The sequence below is a fragment of the Saimiri boliviensis genome, chromosome 21, assembly GCF_048565385.1.
Source record: "Saimiri boliviensis isolate mSaiBol1 chromosome 21, mSaiBol1.pri, whole genome shotgun sequence".
NCBI classification, from domain to species: Eukaryota; Metazoa; Chordata; class Mammalia; order Primates; family Cebidae; genus Saimiri; species Saimiri boliviensis.
Window position 1 is genome coordinate 11,501,114 of NC_133469.1, and position 22,494 is coordinate 11,523,607.

General features: G+C 46.6%; 1 protein-coding gene across 3 annotated transcripts in view; it reads right to left on the reverse strand.

Moving 5' to 3' along the window:
- Positions 1-22,494, reverse strand: part of GRAP2 (GRB2 related adaptor protein 2) — an 81,283-nt gene that overhangs the window by 22,255 nt on the left and 36,534 nt on the right. The window contains exons 2-3 of one of the 3 annotated variants that reach the window (XM_074391281.1): positions 12,988-13,079; positions 3,316-3,407 (exon numbers count right to left, since the gene is read on the reverse strand). In XM_074391281.1, coding sequence (XP_074247382.1) covers positions 3,316-3,407; positions 12,988-13,065 — 170 coding nt within the window. In that variant the 5' untranslated portion in view covers positions 13,066-13,079. Of the gene's footprint in view, positions 1-3,315; positions 3,408-12,987; positions 16,784-22,494 lie in introns of those variants that run through there. The other 2 variants (XM_074391282.1, XM_010343430.3) reach the window with 2 other exon arrangements.

A 22,494-nucleotide genomic window follows, 5' to 3' on the forward strand; every position in this document is an offset into this window, starting at 1 on the left:
AAGGATGTATTTATTGGAGACCTGGGACTGAGGGGGAAGGTTGGCTGTGCTCCGAGGGGGCTGAAAGCAGCAGTTTCTGGTGGCCTGGAGATTCTGCCTGAGTATTTGCCACGTGGTTCTACAGGGTTAAATAAGAGAACACCACACATACCACTGCCACGTGAAGGAAATGCAACGGCAATGGGAGAAGGAATGGGGTGTGCGCCACCGCAGCCGTATTGCAAAGGAAATATTTTAGAAGGGAAGAGGATTTAAGAAATACACATTTGACTGGGCGCGGTGGCTCAAGCCTGTAATCCCAGCACTTTGGGAGGCCGAGGCGGGTGGATCACAAGGTCAAGAGATCGAGACCATCCTGGTCGACATGGTGAAACCCCGTCTCTACTAAAAATACAAAAAATTAGCTGGGCATGGTGGCGCGTGCCTGTAATCCCAGCTACTCAGGAGGCTGAGGCAGGAGAATTGCTTGAACCCAGGAGGCGGAGGTTGCGGTGAGCCGAGATCACGCCATTGCACTCCAGCCTGGGTAACAAGAGCGAAACCCCGTCTCAAAAAAAAAAAAAAAAAAAAAAATACACATTTGTCCTCTGACTGAAATCTGATCGGGGGCTTCTTTCAAGATTTGCAAAAATTACCACATATTGCATATTAGACATGAGTGGCCATGGTTTCGATATCATTCATTCATTCATCCATTCATAGCTTTGTTGAACATTTAGTACTGTGCTGGGCCCTCTCCCAGGCACTGTGGACATGGTAGTGGGCAGAACAGACACACACCCCTGCCTTTAGGGAGCTTACTTTCTAGTCAAGGGGGACACGCAATAAAGAACAAAATAATTAAGATTTGTAATGTGTCAGATAATGGTAAGTGTTGTGGAGAACATGAATACAGAGAGGGCCGATGGGGTGCTGGGGGTGGGAGATTAAGGTAAGGCATGGTGATGAGAAAGACCTCGCTGAAAAGGAGACATTCTAAACCTACAGGGGACTGGGGAGTGGGAGGACCCAGCACAAGATACGGAGGAGGAGTGGCCAGGGCAGTGGGAGGACAACCAGAGGAAAGACGTCCTGGAGCCAAAATGAAGAAGGTATTCCAGTGGGAGGGGGCGATCCCCAGGGCAGATCGTGCTGAGATGGCCCCTGGGAGCTGCAGCACATGGGGAGCCTGGTGGGAAGGGTGGGGAGGTGAGGATGGAAATAGCAAATGCGAACACTTCTGAAGAACCGGTGTGGCAGCTGGAAGGGGATTTGGGATTTAGAGTTTCCTTGTTTTATTTATTTAAATATTTTGTCTTTGAAATAGAGTCTCGTTCTGCTGCCCAGGCTGGAGTGCAGTGATATAATCATGGCTCACCACAGCCTTGAACTCCCAGGCTCAAGCGATCCTCCTGCCTCAGCCTCCCAAGCAGCTAGCTGGGACTACAGACGCAGGCCACCACACCCAGCTAATTAAAAAAAAAAAAAATTGTGGATATGGGTCTTGCTATGTTGCCCAGGCTGGTCTCAAACCCCTAGCTTCAAGTGATCCTCCTCCCTCAGCCTCCCAAAGCCCTGGGATTATAGGCATCAGCCATCACGAAACCCACCTGGCCCCTGGGTTTTGTTTTGCTTGTGTTTTGGTAAGTTGGGAGAAATTGTAGCGGGTGTGTTTACTGACAGGAATGATCCAGCAGAGAGGGAAAGAAGGTTGGTGCAGGAGAGAGAGGAGAATGTCTGCCAGCTGCAGGAAAGGCTGACCGAGCACACTTGCAGGAGGCAGGTGAATGTGGTGGGGGTGGGGATGGGGGATCTGGGAGCTTCACCTCTGGTGGCTTTCATTGTTCCAGAGAACCTGGAATCAAGGCCATGGGCTGAGTGTGATGCCGGGAGGGGCTGGAGGTTTGAGGAGCAGGTGGGGTACGCAGAGGTCACCTAGCAAACTCCTGGGCAGCATCGAGGGCCCTGTCAAGGTCAGTGGTCACTCTCTTGGCTTGGTGGTCCGCACCGGTTCACCACGAGTGGTGCTCTTGCATGTCACCGGAGTCACCAATACTACTGCGGTTTTCTACAAACTGTTGCTTTTTAAGCCAGACCCTGGTTCTGAGACAAGATTAGATTTCTATCTAACCCTTGTGGTCAATTCTTGAGACAAATGAGGCCCAATCTCCGTTTTTCATTTCCTCTTTAGGAAGGGAATTTCCCCTTTCCCCCACTGACTTCTCACAGTAGGGTGAGTACGCTTTACTGAAGGCACGGAGTGTCTGTCTGCCCACAGAGCCAAGGCTGAGAGCATAGTGAGGACGGTTAGGATTGGGAGTCACAGAGAAGTGCTTAGGAGAGCAGCAGACTGGGTGGTCAACAGTGCCCGCTTTGGAATTCTAGGGAACCCTGTGATTGAAATTTGAGTTTACAAACTCATTTTATAAAAACTGAAAATAGGCAGGGTGCGGTAGCTCATACCTGTAATCCCAGCACTTTGGGAGGCTGAGGTGGGCGGATCACCTGAGGTCAAGAATTTGAGACCAGCCTGCCTATCATGGGGAAACCCCATCTCCACTAAAAATACAAAAATTAGCCAGGTGTGGTGGCGTGTGCCTGTAATCCCATCTACTAGGGAGGCTGAGGCGGGAGGATCGCTTGAGAGCGGGAGACCCAGGTTGCAGTGAGCTAAGATTGCACCACTGCATGCAAGCCTGGGCAAAAGAGCAAGACTCCATCTCAAAACAAAAACAAAACAAAACAACCCAGAACTTAAAATAAGCTGCACATGGTGGCTCACGCCTGTAATCCCAGGACTTTGGGAGGCTGAAGCAGGCAGATCACTTGAGGTCAGGAGTTTGAGACCAGCCTGGCCAACATGGTGAAATCCTGTCTCTACTAAAAATACAAAAATTAGCCGGGCGTGGTGGCATGTGCCTGCAGTCCCGGCTACTCAGGAGGCTGAGGCAAGAGGATCACTTGAGCCCAGGAGTTTGAGGCTGCAGTGAGTGGTGATGGCATCACTGCAGTCCAGCCTGGGCAACAAAGTGAGACCCTGACTCACAAAAAAAAAAAAAAAAAAAAAAAAAAAAAAAAAAAAAAAAAAGAAAAGGAAAGAAAAATTTAAAATAGCAATACATGCACATGGTAAAATCAAAAGGGAATGAAATGGCATGCAAAGTCTCCATCCCGCCTTGTTCTTCAGCTGCATGCTCTGGAGGCTCTCCGGAGAGCTCTCCAGAGGCAGCCATTTTTGACAATGTCTTGGGTTCGCATGGATAATTTTAGTGACTGCTGGAAAAGTAAGAGGAGTGTGTGTGGGTAAGCCCATCTCAGCAGGCTGCGAATACTTACTCAGGAAACTGGATGTCTATGAAATTCTTGGGCACGTATCCTTCCTGGCTCCCAAGCTCCGCCTTAAACCACTCCTCTTGGTTACTTAAAATCTACATGGAAGAAAAGGAAGGACAAAGACGTTGCAGGGAGGACACCAAAAAACAAGAGAAAAAGGGGCTGCAGGGTAAAGAAAGCCCTTTTGGATTTGAAGGAAAATACTAGGTGAATAAGTCGAAAGAAGTCAACGGCTGTTCTGGGACTTACCCCAGGCCCGTGGAGGAGCCGTGGGTTTACTTTTGGAGTTTGGCTTCTCCTGACCCCAAGTTATTTCTGTCCACCTGTGGCTTCCACTCCTGTCACCCTGCTGTGGCCTGGCCTCCCAGACTTAGCACTCAGGCACTACCCTGAATCCCTTCTTCTATTTTGGAAACTCGTTTGTCCCAGGTCTTAGCACCGTAAGTTCCTCATCTGAGCAGATGGTGGGAATGCAACAATGGCTACTCATGGTGGTGGTTGTTTTTTTTCCCTTCTAGGTAACCAGGAAACTTTTCAAAAATCTAATTTGTTGTTGTTGTTGTTGTTGTTTTTGAGACAGGAGTTTTGCTCTTCTTGCCCAGGCTGGAGTGCAATGGTGTGATCTCAGCTCACGGCAACCTCTGCCTCCCAGGTTCAAGCGATTCTCCTGCCTCAGCCCCCTGAGTAGCTGGGATTATAGGCATATACCACTAAGCCCAGATAATTTTGTATTTTTAGTAGAGATGGGTTTTTGCCATGTTGGCCAGGCTGGTCTTGAACTCCTGGCCTCAGGTGATCCACCTGCCTCTGCTTCCCAAAGTGCTGGGATTACAGGCATGAGGCACTGCACGAGGCCCTTTCTAAATTTTTTTTTTTTTTAGATGGAGTTTTGCTCTTTCGCCCAGGCTAGAGTGTAGTGGTGTGATCTTGGCTCACCGCAACCTCTACCTCCTGGGTTCAAGTGATTATCCTGCCTCAGCCTCCCAAGTAGCTGGGATTACAGGCACACACCACCACGCTGGGCTGATTTTGTATTTTAGTAGAAATGGGGTTTCTCCATGTTGGTCAGACTGGTCTCGAACTTCTGACCTCAAATGATCTGCCCACCTCAGCCTCCCAAAGTGCTAGGATTACAGGCATGAGCCACTGCACCTGGCCATGTTTTTGTTTTTTAAACAGGCAGATTCAAACTTAAACATCCCAGTGGGGCCAGCTTTGAAAACAGTAACTCTTTGTGTTCACATGCTGTGTGTTTCACAGATAGTTTGGCTGGAACTCAAGATACTTGGGATGCCTTTTCTAAACCTGCTTTAAGTTCTGTCTTGTTACTCTATGGCCTTACGTTCACTGTGACCCCAAATGTTATTGCCTACCTTGGTTACTCATATTACTCACCAGACTTGACTGTATGTGGCTTCTGGTTTCTCAAAAAATGAGATTCACCATTAAAAGACAAATATTTTTCACTGCCACTGAGAATGTTTTGAAAGTCTGAGGCCGGGTGTGGTGGCTCATGCCTGTGATCCCAGAACTTTGGGAGGCTGAGGCACATAGATCACTTGAGGCCAGGAGTTCGATATCAGCCTGTCCATCATGGCAAAACGCCATCTCTACTAAAAATACAAAAAGTAGCCTGGCCTGGTGGCGCACACCTGCAGGAGAATCGCTTGAACCCAGGAGGCCAAGGTTGCAATGAGCTGAGATCACTCCACTGCACTCCAGCCTGGGCAACAGAGCAAGACTCTCTCTCAAACAAAAATTTTTTAAAGTCTATGACATAGACTAGAACAATAATTCTAAATGAGGATAGCAGAACAAAAGATGGAAAGAACCCTGATAATGTCACTGACCCACTGAATTAGATGATACCCAGGTGCCTTTCTACTTCTGGAAGTTGAGAAATTACAAGTCTTTGTTATGTTTAAGACAGTTTTTAGTTTACGTTTCTGGTTCTGAAAATATCTTAACTGACAGAAGTACAATGACAAAGGGGAAAGCAGAAATAGAAAAGGCAACCATGTGTGGAGGAGGGACCACTGGCATCGGCAGTGAAAGGAGTTACTGAGGCCAAGTTAGATGGCAATGGAACTTCCTCCTCCTGCTCTGAGGAGGTGTGGTGCATTCTGGGAATGAAATGCCTCCATGTGGCTGGAATGTAGACTGTGAATCCAGGCGTAGACAGAGGGGAAACTAGATACACAGGGCTTTGTGGGCCATGTGGAAAAGTTTATATTTTTATCTTGAAATATAGGAGGATCCCTTAAAATTTTTTGAGCAGGGAACAGTAAGAATTAGAGTTAAGAAAGAACTCTGGCTAGGTGCGATGGCTCATACCTGTAATCCCAGCCCTTTGGGAGGCCCAAGTGGGACGAATTTTTGGAGCCCAGGAGTTTGAGACCAGCCTGGACAACAAAGCAAGACCTTGTCTCTACAAAAATAAAACTTGGCAAGGCATGGTGGTAGCACACCTGTAGTCCCAGCTAATCAGGAGGCTGAGGCAGGAGGATTGCGTGTGCCCAAGAGTTGAAGGGTATAGTGAGCTATGATTGCACCACTGTACTCTAGCCCCGAAAACAGAGAGACACTCTGTCTCTAATTAAAAAGAGAGAGAGAGATTGAGGTTGAGATAGAGAGATATGTATACAGAGAGAGCAAATGCTCTGTATCAGAGATCAGAACGTTAAGGTATATTGGAAGGGTAAAGCCGGGAGAGAAACTAGGAGGATGAGCAGAGCCCTCCAGGCAAGAGATGATGGGGTCTGGGCTAAGAAGAGGTGAGGACATATTTTAGAGAAATTCTGGAAGCAAACAGGCAGGATTTCTTGACCAATCTTGGAAGTGAAAGGAGAAGAGGATTCTGGGATGCCTCTGGATTTCTGGCTTGGGAGACTGAGTAGGTGGTGATGGCTTTACAAAAATAGAAGATACAGGAGAGGAGGCAGGGCTGAGAAAGGGCTCGTGGACTTCAGATTGCATGTGGGTGATTGTGAATTGAATTCTTCAACTAAGAAGAAAAAGTCAGCGAGCAGCTGGATATGTCAGTCTGGACCCAGGAGAGAGGCTGAGATTGGAGCCTGGGGTTTCAGAGTCACCAGAAAGTGGGTGGAATTGAAGTCACAGGACCCATGGGCTTCTCTCTCGCAGAAAAGATGATGGGAAGATGATGGAAAGAGAACAAAGTGCTTGAGCAGAGATGATGATCTATATCTTTTTTTTTTTTTTTTTTTTTTGAGATGGAGTTTTACTCTTTCACCCAGGCTGGAATGCAGTGGCATGATCTCAGCTCACTGCAACCTCTGCCTTCCAGTTTCAAGCAATTCTCCTGCCTCAGCCTCCTGAGTAGCTGTGATTACTGGGAATAGAAGGCCTGTCATCATGCCTGGCTAATTTTTGTATTTTTTTAAAGTAGAGATGGAGTTTCACCATTTTGGCCAGGCTGGTTTCGAACTTCTGACCTCGTGATCTGACCGCCTCAGCCTCCCAATGTGCTGCGATTACAGGTGTGAGCCACTGCGCCCGGCCGATGATGACCTATTTCTAACATCACTCCAAGGTGGAAGGGGACAGTGTTGTGAGTTTGGAACGAGAAGACTTGGTTTCTAGCTTGACTGTGTCACTAGATATGTGATCTTGGCCAAGTCAATTACCCATATGAAAAATGGATGTAATAATAACCACCTGGCACCTCACAGAGCTGATGTGAGGATCAAATGAGCCCCGGTACCTGAAAGTTCTTCAGAAAGTATAGACTCTTTAAAAAATATACAATTCCCTCAAATGTGATATTCTTACGAGGGAGGCCTCCAGCTCTGAATAGGACATGGAAGGGTTTATACGTTCTTTAAAGCATTGCGTGTGTATGTTTTGAATTTAGTCATTTGCTCTGAAGAAATAAAAGTGTGTCCCATATTTGAGTTTGAGATTGCTGAGAACAGAAAACTTTATAGTTTCCAACATCAAATGTGACTGTTGGTGTCACTAAGGACATGTGGGTATGTGTGTGCTGAGGGGGCCAAGGGAGGAAGCAGAAAATCTAGGTCAAAAGAACTAGGAAACCCAGCGGCAGTACCTCACAGCCACATAAAGAACACAGAGCACTGTACCCCACCCATTGCTCCCGAACTCATGGCTTTGGAATTCCTTTCTCCCATCACAGGGGAATGCGGTGTTTGGCTACGGCAGCAAATGTGAAACAGAAAGGGAAAAAGAGGCCAAGGTGTGTGGTGAGAACCACACCTTGAGGGCAGGTGCCAGGGCTCACGCTTGTAATCCCAGCACTTTGGAAGGCTGAGGCAGGTGGATCACCTGAGGTCAGGAGTTTGAGAGCAGCCTGGACACCACGGCAAAACTTGATCTCTACTAAAAAGACAAAAATTAGCCATGCATGGTGGTGCAGGCCTGTAATCTCAGCTACTTGGGAGGCTGAGCCGCAAGAACAGCTTGAACCCAGGAGAGGGAGGTTGCAGTGAGGAGCCGAGATGGCACCACTGCCCTCCAGCCTGGGCGACAGAGAGAGACTGTCTCAAAAACAAACAAACAAACAAACAAACAAACAAACAAACACGTTGTACTTTGTTTTCTGACCTGAAAGCAACTCTGTAATTTTAGTCACCATGCCTCAGACCTCCTCTAGAAACTGAAGATGATCCCACAATGCAGCCATTTCTCCCCACCACCTGGGGCTGGTCTACCTAACATCGTGTTTCTAGAGAGGTGAATTTACAGGCTTTTTACTGTGTATGGAAGGCGAGGTTTTTTTTTTTTTTAAAAAAAAAAAAACAACAAAAAAAACCAAAACTCATTTTCTGCAAAGAAAGGTATTTGAGGGGAGGGGGAGATGGCTTCCTCCTGCCGTTGTGGGCCCAGCGCCCCGGACTTCCTGTTCTTCTCATCTCTGCATCTATTCAGTTCCCCTATCTCATGTACCATCGTCTAAACCTGAGCTAGGCGTTCAGCCTGAACACTTGAAGTTTTACTCTTAACTTTACTGTATCTTAATTCTTATAATGTTCCCTAAGAGATGATTTTCTGGGTTACGTGTCCTGAGAATAAGTTAGACGTGGGAAGAGAAGGGCCAAATTATGGCTGGAAGAATTTTAAAATTGGATGAAATTGTAGCTTTTAGAAGCATAGCAGAAATCTGAAGTATTGAAGAAGCAAATTATGTAGAATTAACTCTTAGGGCTTTTAGGTTGCTATTTTAGCAGGAAGAAATGAGGTTGAATTAGATGCATTATGGAAGGATACAGAAATGGACTGGGTCAAGAGACTTTTTTCAAAGCTACTGGCAAATTTCATGGCAAATCCCAATGTGAGGCTGGTGCTGTATACAGCTGCAGGTATGGAGGTTTGTGGTATGAACAGGAAAAAAATCTGATTCCTGACTTTTCAAATGTTTCTGTCACAGGAGAAGCAAGATCAAGTCACATGGCGGCGTTTTCTGCTCACCGTCTTGTTTACCATGCCGTGCAGGTCAGCTTCTGGTGAGCACCTGCAGATCGCACTCAGGTGCATCATAAGTAAGCTGGGGCCTCTGCTCCAGGAAACTCATGGTCTGCTGAGGGTGGGTGGCTGCTCAGAATTTTTTTGTATCTTTCTAATGAAAACTTCTGTTTAGTCTTCAGCAGAGAAGGCCAAACGAGTCAGAGCATCCCAGAAGCGAATTGCTGGGGTAGTCAGGAGCTGGCTTTGAAAGCATTTATGAGGATCCTGGGCATATTACCCATTGAGGAAGGTAGGGGCAGATACTGCAATCACGTGTGGGGAGCCCGAGGCATGGGCACCAACCACAATCCTGCAGACATTCCATGGAGCTCAGTCAGCAAGCCCTCCCTATTTTTCTCTTTACCTGCAATGGACAGAATTTGAAAAGAGGTTTTCTGATGGAATTCTAAATGAACAGGAAGAAATGCAATTTAGCAATTCAAGAACTATGTACTGGGCATCTATTTGGGGCCATGATTTGTGTTAGATGCTATGAAGACACAAAGATGAATCTGGCATTGTGTGCGCACACGTGTATAATGACACTGATCTCAGGGAATGAAGAATCAAAGCTTCATCCAGTCATCAAGTATCAGGGAATTCTAGACACAGCTATTCTAGACACTGAGGCAGACACAGCCCCTGCCCTTGCACAGCTTTGGCCAGGGGATTAGACAACGTGTAAATGAGCAGTCAGGATCCCACGGGGCAAAGGCAGCAATCAGAGGTGGAAACAGAGGGTGCCTGAGACCCTAGGTCATGGCCTACATATAAACAGCTGCCACGTGAGGCCACGTTCTAAGTGCCTGGAAATGAGTGAAGCTTGTGTGAAATGCTGGGGAGGAGCTGAAGAGGGAGTGATTTGTTTTCCTGGGATGGTAGGGAGTGGGGAGGACCAGTGAGGTTTCCATGGTAAAGGAGGTCAAATATGTGTGTGTGTGAGAGGAGAGGGGCACTCCAAGTATATAGGGGAGAGGCTGAGAAAGGGCGGTGTACAAATTACGGTGCAACCTGGGGGCATTATGTCCACAAAGATGTCTGTGTATGTATGTGCACACATGTGTACATGTGCATGATGACACTGGACAGTGGTTTGGGGCCAGATGTTTTCGATTTCAATCAGTCATTGCAAACCCCTGAATGCTTTTGAGCAAGGATATGATATGATCTGGTTTGTCGGGAAAGATCCCTCTGGGAGTAGTATGTAGAATGAGTGAAGGAGGAAAAAGACAGGAGGCAGTGAGGTCAGTCAAAGAGCTGTGGCAGTGATCTGAGCAGTCAGAGGCAGCAGGGACGGATCCTCTCGGTAATTCGGGCTACCATCTATTGGGCATCTGCGTTGGGCCAGAGTCATCACCTCAAATCCTCCCCACAATCCAGCAAGATAGATACTACCTCCATTTGCTGAGGAAGACGCTAAAGCTCAAACAGAGACAGGTGACCAGGCCCCACGGCCAGTAAGCTGGGATTCAGACTCAGATTCATCTGACCCAGAATCTATGCTCCTTTTTACTGCTTCACACTCTTTTCTGGTGAAGAAGGGACTTGCTTGAGAGATACGAGAAAAAAATATATTCAGAGCAGAGTTTAGTGCTTAGGAGTCAGACACAGTTCTGTCCAGGTCCCGGATTGGTCACATTCTAGCTGCATGACCTTGGACATGTGATTTAATCCCTAGCCTCAGTTTTTCACCTGTGAAATGGAGTGGAAATGAATGCCTACCTCATAGGTTTGCTGAGATGAGGAAATCATGTCTCCTGCAAACCACTTAGCTGCATCCTGACCCTGAACAGGAGCTCAGGAGATGTTGGTTACAGGTCACCAGGATTTGGTAAGGGAGGCACTGATGATAACTGGGGCTTTTAGCTTGTGACTGGCCTAGGATAATACTTAGAACATGGATAGGAGAGTGGCTTTGGGTGAAAGTGGGGGTGAGATGGAGGTTTCAGTGAATCTGGGCATCCTGAGTTATGGGTTGGAGTTCCTGCAGGGACATCCAGCAGACAATTGGAAGTCTGGGTCTGGAGTTCAAGAGCAAGGTCAGAGTTAGAACACGAGCCATAGACTTGAGGGTCTTTGGCACAGTGGTGATAGCTGCAACTGGAGAAGTGGACAAGATGGCTCAGAGTGAGAAGAAAAATCAGAAAGCCAAAGACAATACCTTTAGAGAGGCGTGTATTTCAGGATCAAGAGAGGAAAAAGAACCCTTGGAAATAAGACCGGTAGGAGGGCTGAGGAAGGGAGGAGAAGAACCCAGAGAGGGTGGTGCCATCAGAGCCAGGGAGAAAGCGGCTTCCAGTAGAGGGCCGGTTAGCAGCGTCAGTCCCACAGACAAAGGTTTCCGTAGGGTCTTATACGACACGTTAAAGAGATCACTGGTGAACTTCAAGAGAATGTTGAGGGGATGGTAAAAGGCAGATTTCAGAGGGCTGTGGAGTGAGTGGGAAGTGAGGAAGCGGAGTGTGCCCAGTGTAGAGAATTCTTCCCAGTATTAGCAATGGAAGAGAGGAAAGAAATCAGGAGCTGGATTGGGAAGCAGAGTTGAGCAAATTTTTTTGTTTTTTTCCTTTCCTTTTTCTTTTTCTGGGGAATAGAGAAAACTTAAGTAAGACACCAGGCTCTTTTTACTATGGAAGATGAGGGTGGAAGTTGGTGTCAGGATGCATCTGTTTCAGTGGCTGATAGTCACGTGGTGACAGTGCCCCAGGAGGAGGCAGCAACTTTTCACCGCATAGCAAGTCCCTCCAGGAGCTTGGTAAGATCCCAACGCAGTGAAAGACAGCTTCTCCTGGGTCAGCAGGCCCAACTCATATTTTAAGTTTGTGAAGGCCTCTGCTTTGCCACCACATTACTAGACCTTGAAAGTTGAGAGCAGTTAGAAGGCTACCTACTGGGCATGTTCATATTCCACAAGAAAGCATTCTGTGTGTTTTGTGCTCCTCAGACACTCTCAGCCACCCTCTCACATGCTGATGAGGTTCTTTGTATAACAAATGTAATTCTCGGTGGTGAGACACTAATGGCTCAGTGCCATTGGACATCTGAGAAGGCTCATCAGCGCTGCTGAGGAACAGGGATCAGGCTATCTGAGGGTGCTCTGAGGCCAGGGAGGGGGGCTCTGGCTCCACACACTCCCAAACAGCCCCCTGAAGGACTTGTGCTCTTTGGCCAAAAAAAAAAAAACCACAAAAAACAACAAAAAAACCAGAGGCTAAGATGCAGAGTCTGAAAGGATGGTGCATGAATGTGGGAGAAGCCCAGGGTCACTTCAGCTCAGCAAGTGGCCACTACAACTCAAGTGCTGGCTGAGGACAAGTTTTAAGCAGCCCCTAAGTGGCCAGGTGTGCATGGCCTTTGTTGAGCCTCATCCTCTGTGACTGCCTTTCCCAAGCTGTCTCCACCCACAGCCTCTCCTCCTGAGTTCCAGCTCTGCTGAGCCTGGCACTGCTCCCTGAATTTAGCACGGGCTTGCACATGTGTGAGCTTTAGATAAAAGCCCAGCTCACCTTCAGTGCATTCCTGACATTCACACTGCACACACTCGTAAAACTCCTATCTTTTTTTTCTATTTTTTCTTTTTTTGAGATAGAGTCTCACTCTGTTGCCTAGGCTGGAGTGCAGTGGTGAGATCTTGGCTCACTGCAACCTCCGCCTCCCGGGTTCAAGCAATTCTCTGCCTCGGCCTTCCAGGTAGCTGGGATTACAAGCGCCTGCCACCATGCCCGGCTAATTTTTTTAAATTTTCAATACAGACAGGGTTTCACCATCTTGGCCAGATTGTTCTTGAACTCCTGACCCAGTGATCCACCAGCCTTGGCCTCCCAAAGTGCTGGGATTACAGGCATGAGCCACCACGCCCGGTCCAACTTCTTTCAAGGGGGAATCACTTGTTTCCTCACCTGTGCTCCCTGAGAACTTAGCCAAGAACATCTGTAACAGCCCTTTGGGGTGGATGTGTTCCCCTCTCCGGACGACGAACCTCTCAGGACCTGGATGGTGGCTTCTGCTGACTCTGTATTTCTATCGCCTGGCCTGGTTGGTGTCTGGCATAAGTGTGTGCAAAGGGAATCGCGGTGAACTTCTCTTTTTAAAAGGAACCACAGGCAGTTGTTGAGAGACAGAGGCAGGGACTGTTAGATTACTGAGGAACCGAAACTCCCTATTGCTCCCTTGGGGCCCCACGTAACCTACCTTCAAAACATCTCCAGTGTGAAAGCTCAGCTCATCCTCACCTGAGGCAGTGAAATCAAACTTGGCGACGGCTTCCATGCTGTAACGTGAAGCTGGAAGAGAAATAATGCGGTCATTGTGCCTCTTTGCCAACAGGAGGACAGCAGAGCCGATGGTGCTTCCTGGCACTCAGCAGTTCCCAGCAGAGTGGGCAGATGGATGTCTCCAGGCTGGAGAGCAAGGCTCAGGCGCACAAGGGCTTGTGTTTGCAGGAAGAGCTGTTGGAATCTTCAGGATCTGGGTCCTGGGATCATTCTCTGAATCCCCAGATAGCAGGAGCAGGAAATGAAGGCCAGCTGCAGCCTTTCCCTTCTCCTTTCATCATCCTGGCCTGATACCACTTCTGGGGGCATCTCTGTTTGCAGCTGATAAGGAGGGAAGGCTTACTATCATCTGCAACTTGAGGCCCAAGGGGCTGGAAAGACTATTCTGTAAACACTGTCCCAAGGCTGTCCCTTGGCAGCTATATTTAACCAGGCAGTGTTAATTAGACAGATGCCATTTCCTCTCTCACACTGGAATCATTTAAGAGAATTAGACAGCATTGGCCAGTGGGGAACTCAGCTTCCTTCATGCAGAAGGAAGAGTTGAGAGTAGAAAGCATTTTTTGGTCTTCGAGTTGGGAGACTCAATTGGTCAGATTACTTAATTTATGATGATATTATAAACCAAGTATATTTTGGAAATTTTGATTTTAATATTTTTGAATTGAGTTAAAATAGCGGCCCCCTTCTCATAATGCATGAGACCCATGTAAAGATAAATGAGTCAGCCTATGTGATACATTGAGTACGAACTTGAGTTGTGCTTTAGAAGACAGTGGGAATGTAACGGCAAGAGAGCTGGCGCCGATCCCAAGTTTGTTGGTAGAAAGCTGTACACTCTTACGCAAGTAACTAAACCCTTCGAGTCTGTTTCCTCATCTATAAAATGGTGATCAGAATATTCAATTAATAAAGTTGTAAGGTTAAATCAAATTATAGATGCAGACTGGGCACGGTGGCTCATGCCTGCAATCCCAGCACTTTGGGAGGCTGAGGTGGGCGGATCACCTGAGATCAGGAGTTCGAGACCAGCCTGGTCAACATGGAGAAACCCCATCTCTACTAAAAATACAAAAATTAGTTGGGTACAGTGGCATACGCCTGTAATCCCAGTTATTCAGGAGGCTGAGGCAGGAGAATCACTTGAACCTGGGAGGTGGAGGTTGCAGTGAGCCAGGATGGTGCCACCGCACTCCAGCCTGGGCAACAGAGCAAGAGTTCATCTAAAAAAAAAAGCAAAGTTATTATACAAGATAAAGCTAAATGGTACTTATGTTTTAAAATAATTTTATGGAATGAATTTTTCCACAGCAAAGGTAGCCTGACCAAAATCAGCACGAGTTTTCTTCTGTTCCTCCCATCTCCTGTGAACTCTTCTCATTGAAATTGGAGACCCAATCTCCATGACTATCAAACACTGTGATTCTCTGCGAAGACAGCTTACTGTCAGGACAATCTTGAAAGCGGTTATTTTGTTGTTGATCAAAATTTCCCTAAATCTCAAACCCTTTAGATTGGAAAATAAATACCCTCAAACCTAATCGTCTTTCAGTGACCAGTCAACTGGGACCACAGTTGTCCTCTCAGCGGGATTTCCTACCCAAGTAAGTGAGATTGGGTTAATGAGGAAGGTGGCTGCCAGTGAGAGGGTGAAACGCCAGGAGATCAGAGGATTAAAGCCGACTGCAACAGGGTGATAGCAAGGGGCTTGTTTCTCTGATTCTCCACAATTGCTCCATCTTTTGCAGGTAATTTATAGAGATGAATATTACCCATTCAAAGGTAGATGTTAAGCAAAAAATAGTCCTGGAGTCAAAGTAAAAGGTCATAGTTAACTCTCTGAGCTTTATCACCAGTCAAAACGTACTTCCAAACAAAACCACCACAGATACACTTTTTGTACACTTTCTTCAAGATCCATCTATCGAAGGCAAATCAAAATTGTTGTGACCTAGGATGACCCACTCAACAGGAAGGAGTATTCTGCCCTCCTAAGTTAATGCTAAATGCCTTTGCTGATTTGATTCACCCCATCACTTTAGCACGCAAGGCTTCTTCTAATTAAGGCTTTGACTCTAGTTTGCAGAGAGACATGGCTTCTGTGGGTCATCCTCATGGTATCAACAGTAGACAGTGGTCACCTCAGGGGATCAAGTGTCAGGTGAATGGTCCTGAAGACCAAGATCCCATTTCTATGCAAATTCACCTTAATAAGCAGGATGGAGACAAGAGAAGGGCAAATGCTAAACATATTAGAAAGTTACATAAAGTAGAAATGGAAAAAACATCCAAGGTAAGTAAGCTCTAGATATGGGGAAGATCTTTCCAACATGACATGGAACTCAGCTCAGGCTTGGGCGCTGGGGCCAGGCTGGCTGCAAAGCCCTTCAGTGAGAAGTGAGAAGGCCAAGGCAGAAGTAAAACGGCTTCCGAAAAGTAGCGCTTTTCTCTGCCTTCCCCCAGGAGGCAGGCGGTATGGCAAAGCCTACGACACAGGCATGTCACAGAGCTCCCCAGCTTATAATATTAATCCTGGCTCAGAAAAACCCAATTAAACAGGCCCACTCTTCATAAAATCGCTTTGAAAAAAAATTGTTTGTTCCCATTTCCATTTGCGAAATGAAGTCTGCTTGGCTGCTGTTTGCTCAGGGTGGGGTGGGGTATGTTCTCTTTTTGTTTAAACCGCAGGGCTTCAAAAACTCTTCCCTTGAAGCACCCCTCATAGCAGAGAATGGTAAATATGCCACCCTCGGGTGTTGGTCTTCTGTTTGATCATTAAAACACATGGAAATGTATATCCCATTCCTCTATAACCATTAGTGTTAATTTTGAAAAGTTTAAAAATTACCACCAGAGCCAACATGGTGAAACCTCATCTCTACTAAAAATACAAAACTTAGCTAGGCGTGATGTTGGGCACCTATAATCCCAGCTACTCGGGAGGCTGGGGCAAGAGAATCGCTTCAACCCAGGAGGCGGAGGTTGCAGCGAGCCGAGATTGTGCCATTGCACTCCAGCCTGGGCAACAAGAGTGAAACTCCGTCTCAAAGAAAAAAAAATTACCACTAGGGAAAAAGGGAAGTGAACTAATACAGTTTATTCAGTATTTATCCATTTGTTTTATGATCTGTACCTGCCACCACTACATACTGCACTGGAGAAACAAGAAAAAAATATGATTGAGCTAAAAACTGGGTAGCAGCAATTCAGAGAGAGTTGTGGGGGGCGGAGAGCAACAGCCTGAATTCAAGAATGCAAGGAAGCCTTTTTGCTGCTGTTTTCAATTTCAATGCTTGTCACTTCTGGGGACCCCTCAGCTGGGTGTGGTGGCTCATGCCTGTAATCCCAGCACTTTGGGAGGCCAAGATGGATGGATCATGAGGTCAAGAGATCAAGACCATCATGGCCAACAAAGTGAAACCCTGTCTTGACTAAAAATACAAAAATTAGCCAGGCATGGTGGTGGGCGCCTGTAGTCCCAGCTACTTGGAAGGCTGAGGCAGAAGAATCCCTTGAACCCGGGAGGCAGAGGTTGCAATGAGCCGAGATCATGCCACTTTACTGCCTGGTGACACAGCGAGACTCCATTAAAAAAACAAAAACAAAAACAAAACAAAACAAAGAAAGTAAAAAGAAAGAAAAGAGAGACCCCTCTTCAGAGAACTTCACAGATGAATTACATGTGCTTTCCCTGCCAGTGATGGGCTTTAAAACTGGCTGAAATGCTACCTGCCATACAGTGTGAGAAGCTGCATCCTCCAAGGGCAGCCAAGCCACCTGCAACAGCAGCACCCCCTGTCCCCGCCCCGCCAACCCCGTTGATGATGACGCCATCTGTAGGGCCTCACTGCTAGCTCTGCTTCTTACCAGCCCTCTGCACCTCTCTCCCTTACCCCTTTAAGAGCTGTCATGCAATAGCCATTAGCAGCATGCAGTACGGATCTGCTTTACCAGAGGATCATGCCACACCAGACTGGCCTGAACGTGGTTTTTTTCTGTCCTTGCATTTCCACATGAGCTTCTTTTGCCACCAAAACATCCTAAAAAATATTCAGGTGATATACCAGGAATGCTTTTCTACTTCTAAAATACAGCCACCACAGTGGATGAAAACAAAAGCCATGCGGCAGCTCTTTAAAATAACCTCCATTTTCTCAAAAACAAACAAACAAACAAACAAAAAAACAAAGATGCCAGGCGCAGTGGCTCACGCCTGTAATCCCAGCACTTTGGGAGGCCGAGGCGGGTGGATCACAAGGTCAAGAGATCGAGACCATCCTGGTCAACATGGTGAAACCCCGTCTCTACTAAAAATACAAAAAATTAGCTGGGCGTGGTGGCGCGTGCCTGTAATCCCAGCTACTCAGGAGGCTGAGGCAGGAGAATTGCCTGAACCCAGGAGGCGGAGGTTGCGGTGAGCCGAGATCGCGCCATTGCACTCCAACCTGGGTAACAAGAGTGAAACTCCGTCTCAAAAAAAAAAAAATAAAATAACCTCCATTTGAAACCCAGATTATAAGTGGATTTGTTCAGAAACACGTAGTTACCATCAAAATGGTACCCGGCAAGAAACTTCTTGATCAAATTCAGCTCCTCCTAAGTTGGCTGTGAATAGCGAAGGTTTCCATTTTATGTATCCCTTACAAAGAGCAATTGCATAACACCACAAAGCCATGCGATGATTCAGGCTCAGGACCCAGTGAGGGAAGGAGACAGGTCCTAAATTGCTATCACTTCCTATTTTCCTGGGGTAGCTCTAATTTGAATACTTGCCCCAGTTTATGTTGTAATTCAGATAAGATAATGCCTTGAAAATTTTTAAAAAGACAGAGAAACATTGCTTTTTACAAGTATTGCTTGTCATATATTTATCAGGACATCAGCAACAAAATTAATTAACTAATTAATTAATCTTTTAGAGACAAGGTTTTCTTCTGTTGACCAGGCTGGTGTGCAGTGGTGTGATCATAGCTCACTGCAGCCTCGAACTCGTTGGCTCACAGGATTCTCCCATCTCAGCCTCCTGAGTAGCTGGGACCACAGATGTGTGCCATCGTGCCTGGCTAATTTTTTTTTTTTTGTGTGTGTGTGTGTGTGGTAGACATGGGAGTCTCACTGTGTTATCCAGGCTGGTCTCGAACTCCTGGGCTCAAGTGATCCGCCTGCCTCAGCTTCCTGAAGTGCTGGGATGAGCCACCATGACTAGCTAACAAACAATTTTTATTGGCATATCTTGTATATGAAATGAAGTAAGAGAATAGTGAGATGAGTTTACACTTTAGGACTTTGGCTTCAGCAACCGAGAGGAGCTTAGTGAAAAATGTAAAATTCTACCAACTACTCAACATCACACAATGCAGAGCCAGAATCCGCAGGCTTGCTGTTTAATAGGTAAAGCCCCTCTTGCAGACAGTAGAGAAGAGTGCTTCCTCCCCTAGTCGAATGGACAAGGTCAGCCCAATCACTCTTCAGAAGTGGGAAACCTTATACTGCCAGGAAAAAATGATTATAGTTAAGCCTCACTCTGTACAATAGGTATATTCTAGAAAAGTGAATAATGAATAGAGTATTTGTAAATGGAATCATATTAGCGTGTATTATGGAGGCTCACTCTATAAAGGAACCCTGTGGTAAATTGCTTTATAAAATGAAAGGAAAATTTGTTATGCAAATAACTACCTTTTAATTTATCTGTTTTAAAAATCCGGGTTTTCATGCATTGAGTCTTAAAACAGAGCACACCTGTCTATCCCCTCCAGCTGTGCACACTGTGGGCCAAATAAATTTGTTTCTCCTCTTCTGAACTGCTCAAGCACTTAAAAAACAAAAAACAAAAAACCCTCTCCTATTGGTACAGAACATTCCACCCTAGAGTACAGACCTGGAGTTGTCAAACCTTTTCTGTACAGAGCCAGAGAGGAAATATTTTTGGCTTTGTGGGCCATCCCGTCTCTGTCACAGTGACTCGGCCATGCTTTTGTAGCCAGGAAGGCCGGCTTAGATGATGGTAAATGAATGGGCATAGCAGGGTTCCCACAAAACTTTATTTGTGGACACTGAGATTTGAATTTCACAGCATTTTTACATGACAGGAAGTATTATTCTCTTGATATTTTTTTCAACCATGTAAAGATATAAATTAGCTCAAGGTCAAAAACACACGATGGGCTGAGTTTGGCCCCCACTGGCTGTAGTTTGTCAGACCCTGATATATATATTTGTATCTATATCCTATCGTCCCCTAATAGTTTATAAACTTCTTGAGGGGAAGAGTCGTAGCTTAGTGGACAGAATATGGGCCTCGTAGTAGATGAACCTGGATTTGAATCCCAAATGTGCCATTTACTTCCTGAGTGTCCTGTTTCCTTATCCGTAGCATCGGAGTCACCAGTACTTCCTGGGGTTGTTTTGTATTAATGTGTAGACTCTGACACACGGGAGGTGTCCGACAAATGGCAGTCATTGTGATTTTTTTCCCCTTAGATTCTCTACAATGCCTAGCCTGGGCTTAGCAGGCAGATAGGAAATGTTTATTGAGTGAATGAAGACATGCAAATGACCTGTCCTCAGCGTTACTCTGGTTGATTTCCGCAGGGAAGGGGCAGGAGACAGAGGACCCACTTAAAAGGATCCATTAACTTCCCACTCAAAGGTGCCCACTAAAAGGATCAATTAACTTCCCACTGGAAGCAAACTCAGCCAGAGATAGTGAAACACACCTACACTAAGAGGTCTGATTTATTTAAAATCCAATAGAGGGCAATGGTGCACCCCAAACCATCAATTCCATCCTTGTAACTTTTCTTGGCATCTTTGAGTCCCTGTAACCTTTATCTAGACAGGTTCGGTGAATGTCTTCATTGTCTCCCATGAGTTTTAAGGCACATAAACTTTAACATTTCAAAGACTCTCAAACCTTTAAAATACAGAACTGCTGAGATGCCAAAGAATTCGAGGTCATCTTCTCCTGCACATTGTCTGATGCTTAAATTCCTTCGGAGCAGCCTGGAGAGGTGGTTCCCATTCCTCTCGAGTCCCCTGGTCCCTCGTTCCTGCTTTGATTCTAGGCTAATGACCCTGTATTGAAACCCCTACTATGTGTTTCTCTTTGCTCCGCATCTTACATCTGTGTTTGGGGCCTTTCTGCCTCAGTTTACACTCTTATTGGGCACTGGACATGGGAACAGGAAACTGAGAAAGGTTACAGACAGCCCTTCTTGAAAATTTGTAAGCACAGAATGGACAACTACCTTATAGCTTGCCTGTGGGCCGCTGCTTAAATATTCTTCTAGAGACCCAAACCAATCTATTTGGAAGATAAAGTGGGAAAGTGAAAAAGAAAAACAAGGCTGGGCCTCACCAAGAGACCAAGGACTGGCTTTTCCCCATTTTGGGCTCTCAGAAGGCAAAATTTTTGCTTTATTCTAAACCAGCAGACACGCTGCTTACAGAAAGACTCTTAATCAGCTGGTCGTGTTGGAAATGTTACTCTTTACTCTTCTTACCGAATGTCTAACAAGGCTTACATATTCCTTTATTGTGCCTGCTCTTGAATCACTTCTAACTCATCTTCCGGAGCCTTTCAAATAGACTCTCACATTCTTTTCTGGTAGGGTCTTGCTTCTGGTTTTCTCTGGAGACGCAACTCTATGGCTAGGTGGAGGGTGGCGTGGGAGCTAGAATCATGGCAGCTACAACCAACTCATGCAGAGCCTCCTGGGTCCCCCACCAGTCCTTCACCACATAAAGTTTGCAGGTAGCCATGAACTGGGGGGTGGCCGTCAGGGTCCTCTGCTTTATTTATTTATTTTGAGATGGAGTTTCACCCTGTCACCCAGCCTGGAGTGCGGTGGCGTGATCTCAGCTCACTGCAACCTCCACCTCCTGGGTTCGACCGATTCTCCTGCCTCAGCCTTCCAAGTAGCTGGGAATACAGGTGCAGGCCACCACTCTCAGCTAATTTTTATATTTTTAGTAGAGACAGGGTTTTGCCATGTTGGCCAGGCTGGTCTTGAACTCCTGACCTCAGGTGATCCGCCTGCCTTGGTCTCCCAGAGGATCCTCTGCTTTAGAAGATGTATTACAGCCCATAGTTCCTTTGCTTAATTGAACCTCCCAAGTCAGAGATGCGGGACAATTTCTTCTCAGGTTTGAGATCTCAGGAGAACAAACAGCCTTCTCAAGAGGACCTCGCCTGTTTGCACAGGTGATCCCTCCAAGAGGTATAAACGTTTCTGACTATTGCATCCAAAGATAGCAAAGACACGTAAAATAGTCCCCCAGCAAACCATTTCTGGCTAGTTGGCTGAGATTTTAGTGTCCTTTAAAAGGCTCCATTTCAGGTGATTTTGCACATACAGGGCATTTTTCTTTTTCTCTTTTTCCCGGGTGACTCATTATTTTGCCCCCCCAGTCCCAGGAAGCATAAATCCCCCAGCATGAGCGGTAGGGGTGAACACATGGAAAACTGGAGGGGACCCTCTGCAGCTTGTCCGAAAAGAATAATTCGTCAGCGGCTGAACTGCTCATGCGAGTCTTGGAGGCCACGGGGACAGCTATGAACAAAAGCCCCAGGCACTCCTCACTCCCATTCATTCCTGTCCTGTGCGCAGGTGTGTTCCCCGAATAACGATTCATCCTCTAGCTGCTTCACTTCTGCTGAAAACCGCCGACAGAGCTGTCTCCCATGACAGGTGACTAATGGGCAGCTGGTTCTTGAGTGAGATAGCAAGGCGTGGGCAGGCGAGGTAGGCTGTTCTGTCTTCCCTGTCAGGGAAGGGCCTCAGGCTCAGCCCGCAGTCACCCTCTGTGACGGTGGCTTTACCTGCCCTTGCGTTCTAACGCCTCTCTCTACCAGAGCCCCTCCTGCAGACCCCTGGCTGGTTTCTTGGGGTTTCTACCTGACACGCGATCCCCAGCCCTGCCTGGAACCCCATGGCCTTGCTTTGTGATTTCCCCCTGGTTTCCAAATGAGAACCATCTCCCCCATTAGAAGGTTCTAGGTTGGGGAGCCAAATAAATACGGTGTTTTTCAGACGTGTGGACACACTTTACAGAACCGGAAAGCCCCTCTAAACCCCTTAGATCCCTATTTAATCAAATTGCTGTTCTGCAGGCCCCTGTCCGTCACTGTGGATTATGGAGATTTCATTGGTCTCAAGGATGTTTTTCTCTTTTTTAATTAGCTCCTTTCTTTCCTGCTTAAGGTTTTTTTGGTTTTGGAGGGAGAGGTGGTGAGGGGAGGGAAGCAGAGAAGGAAGAAGACAAGTCAGGAGACTGTCCCCACGCACGGCCTGTCCCCTCCCCTGCCTGTAACTTGGGTGATGCCCAGGGCAGAGCCAGCCACTTTTCCTTCTTAGCTTGTTTATTACCTCGCTCTTCTTTAATCAACACCAGTCTGGCTTATGTAATCTAACCTTGTTTT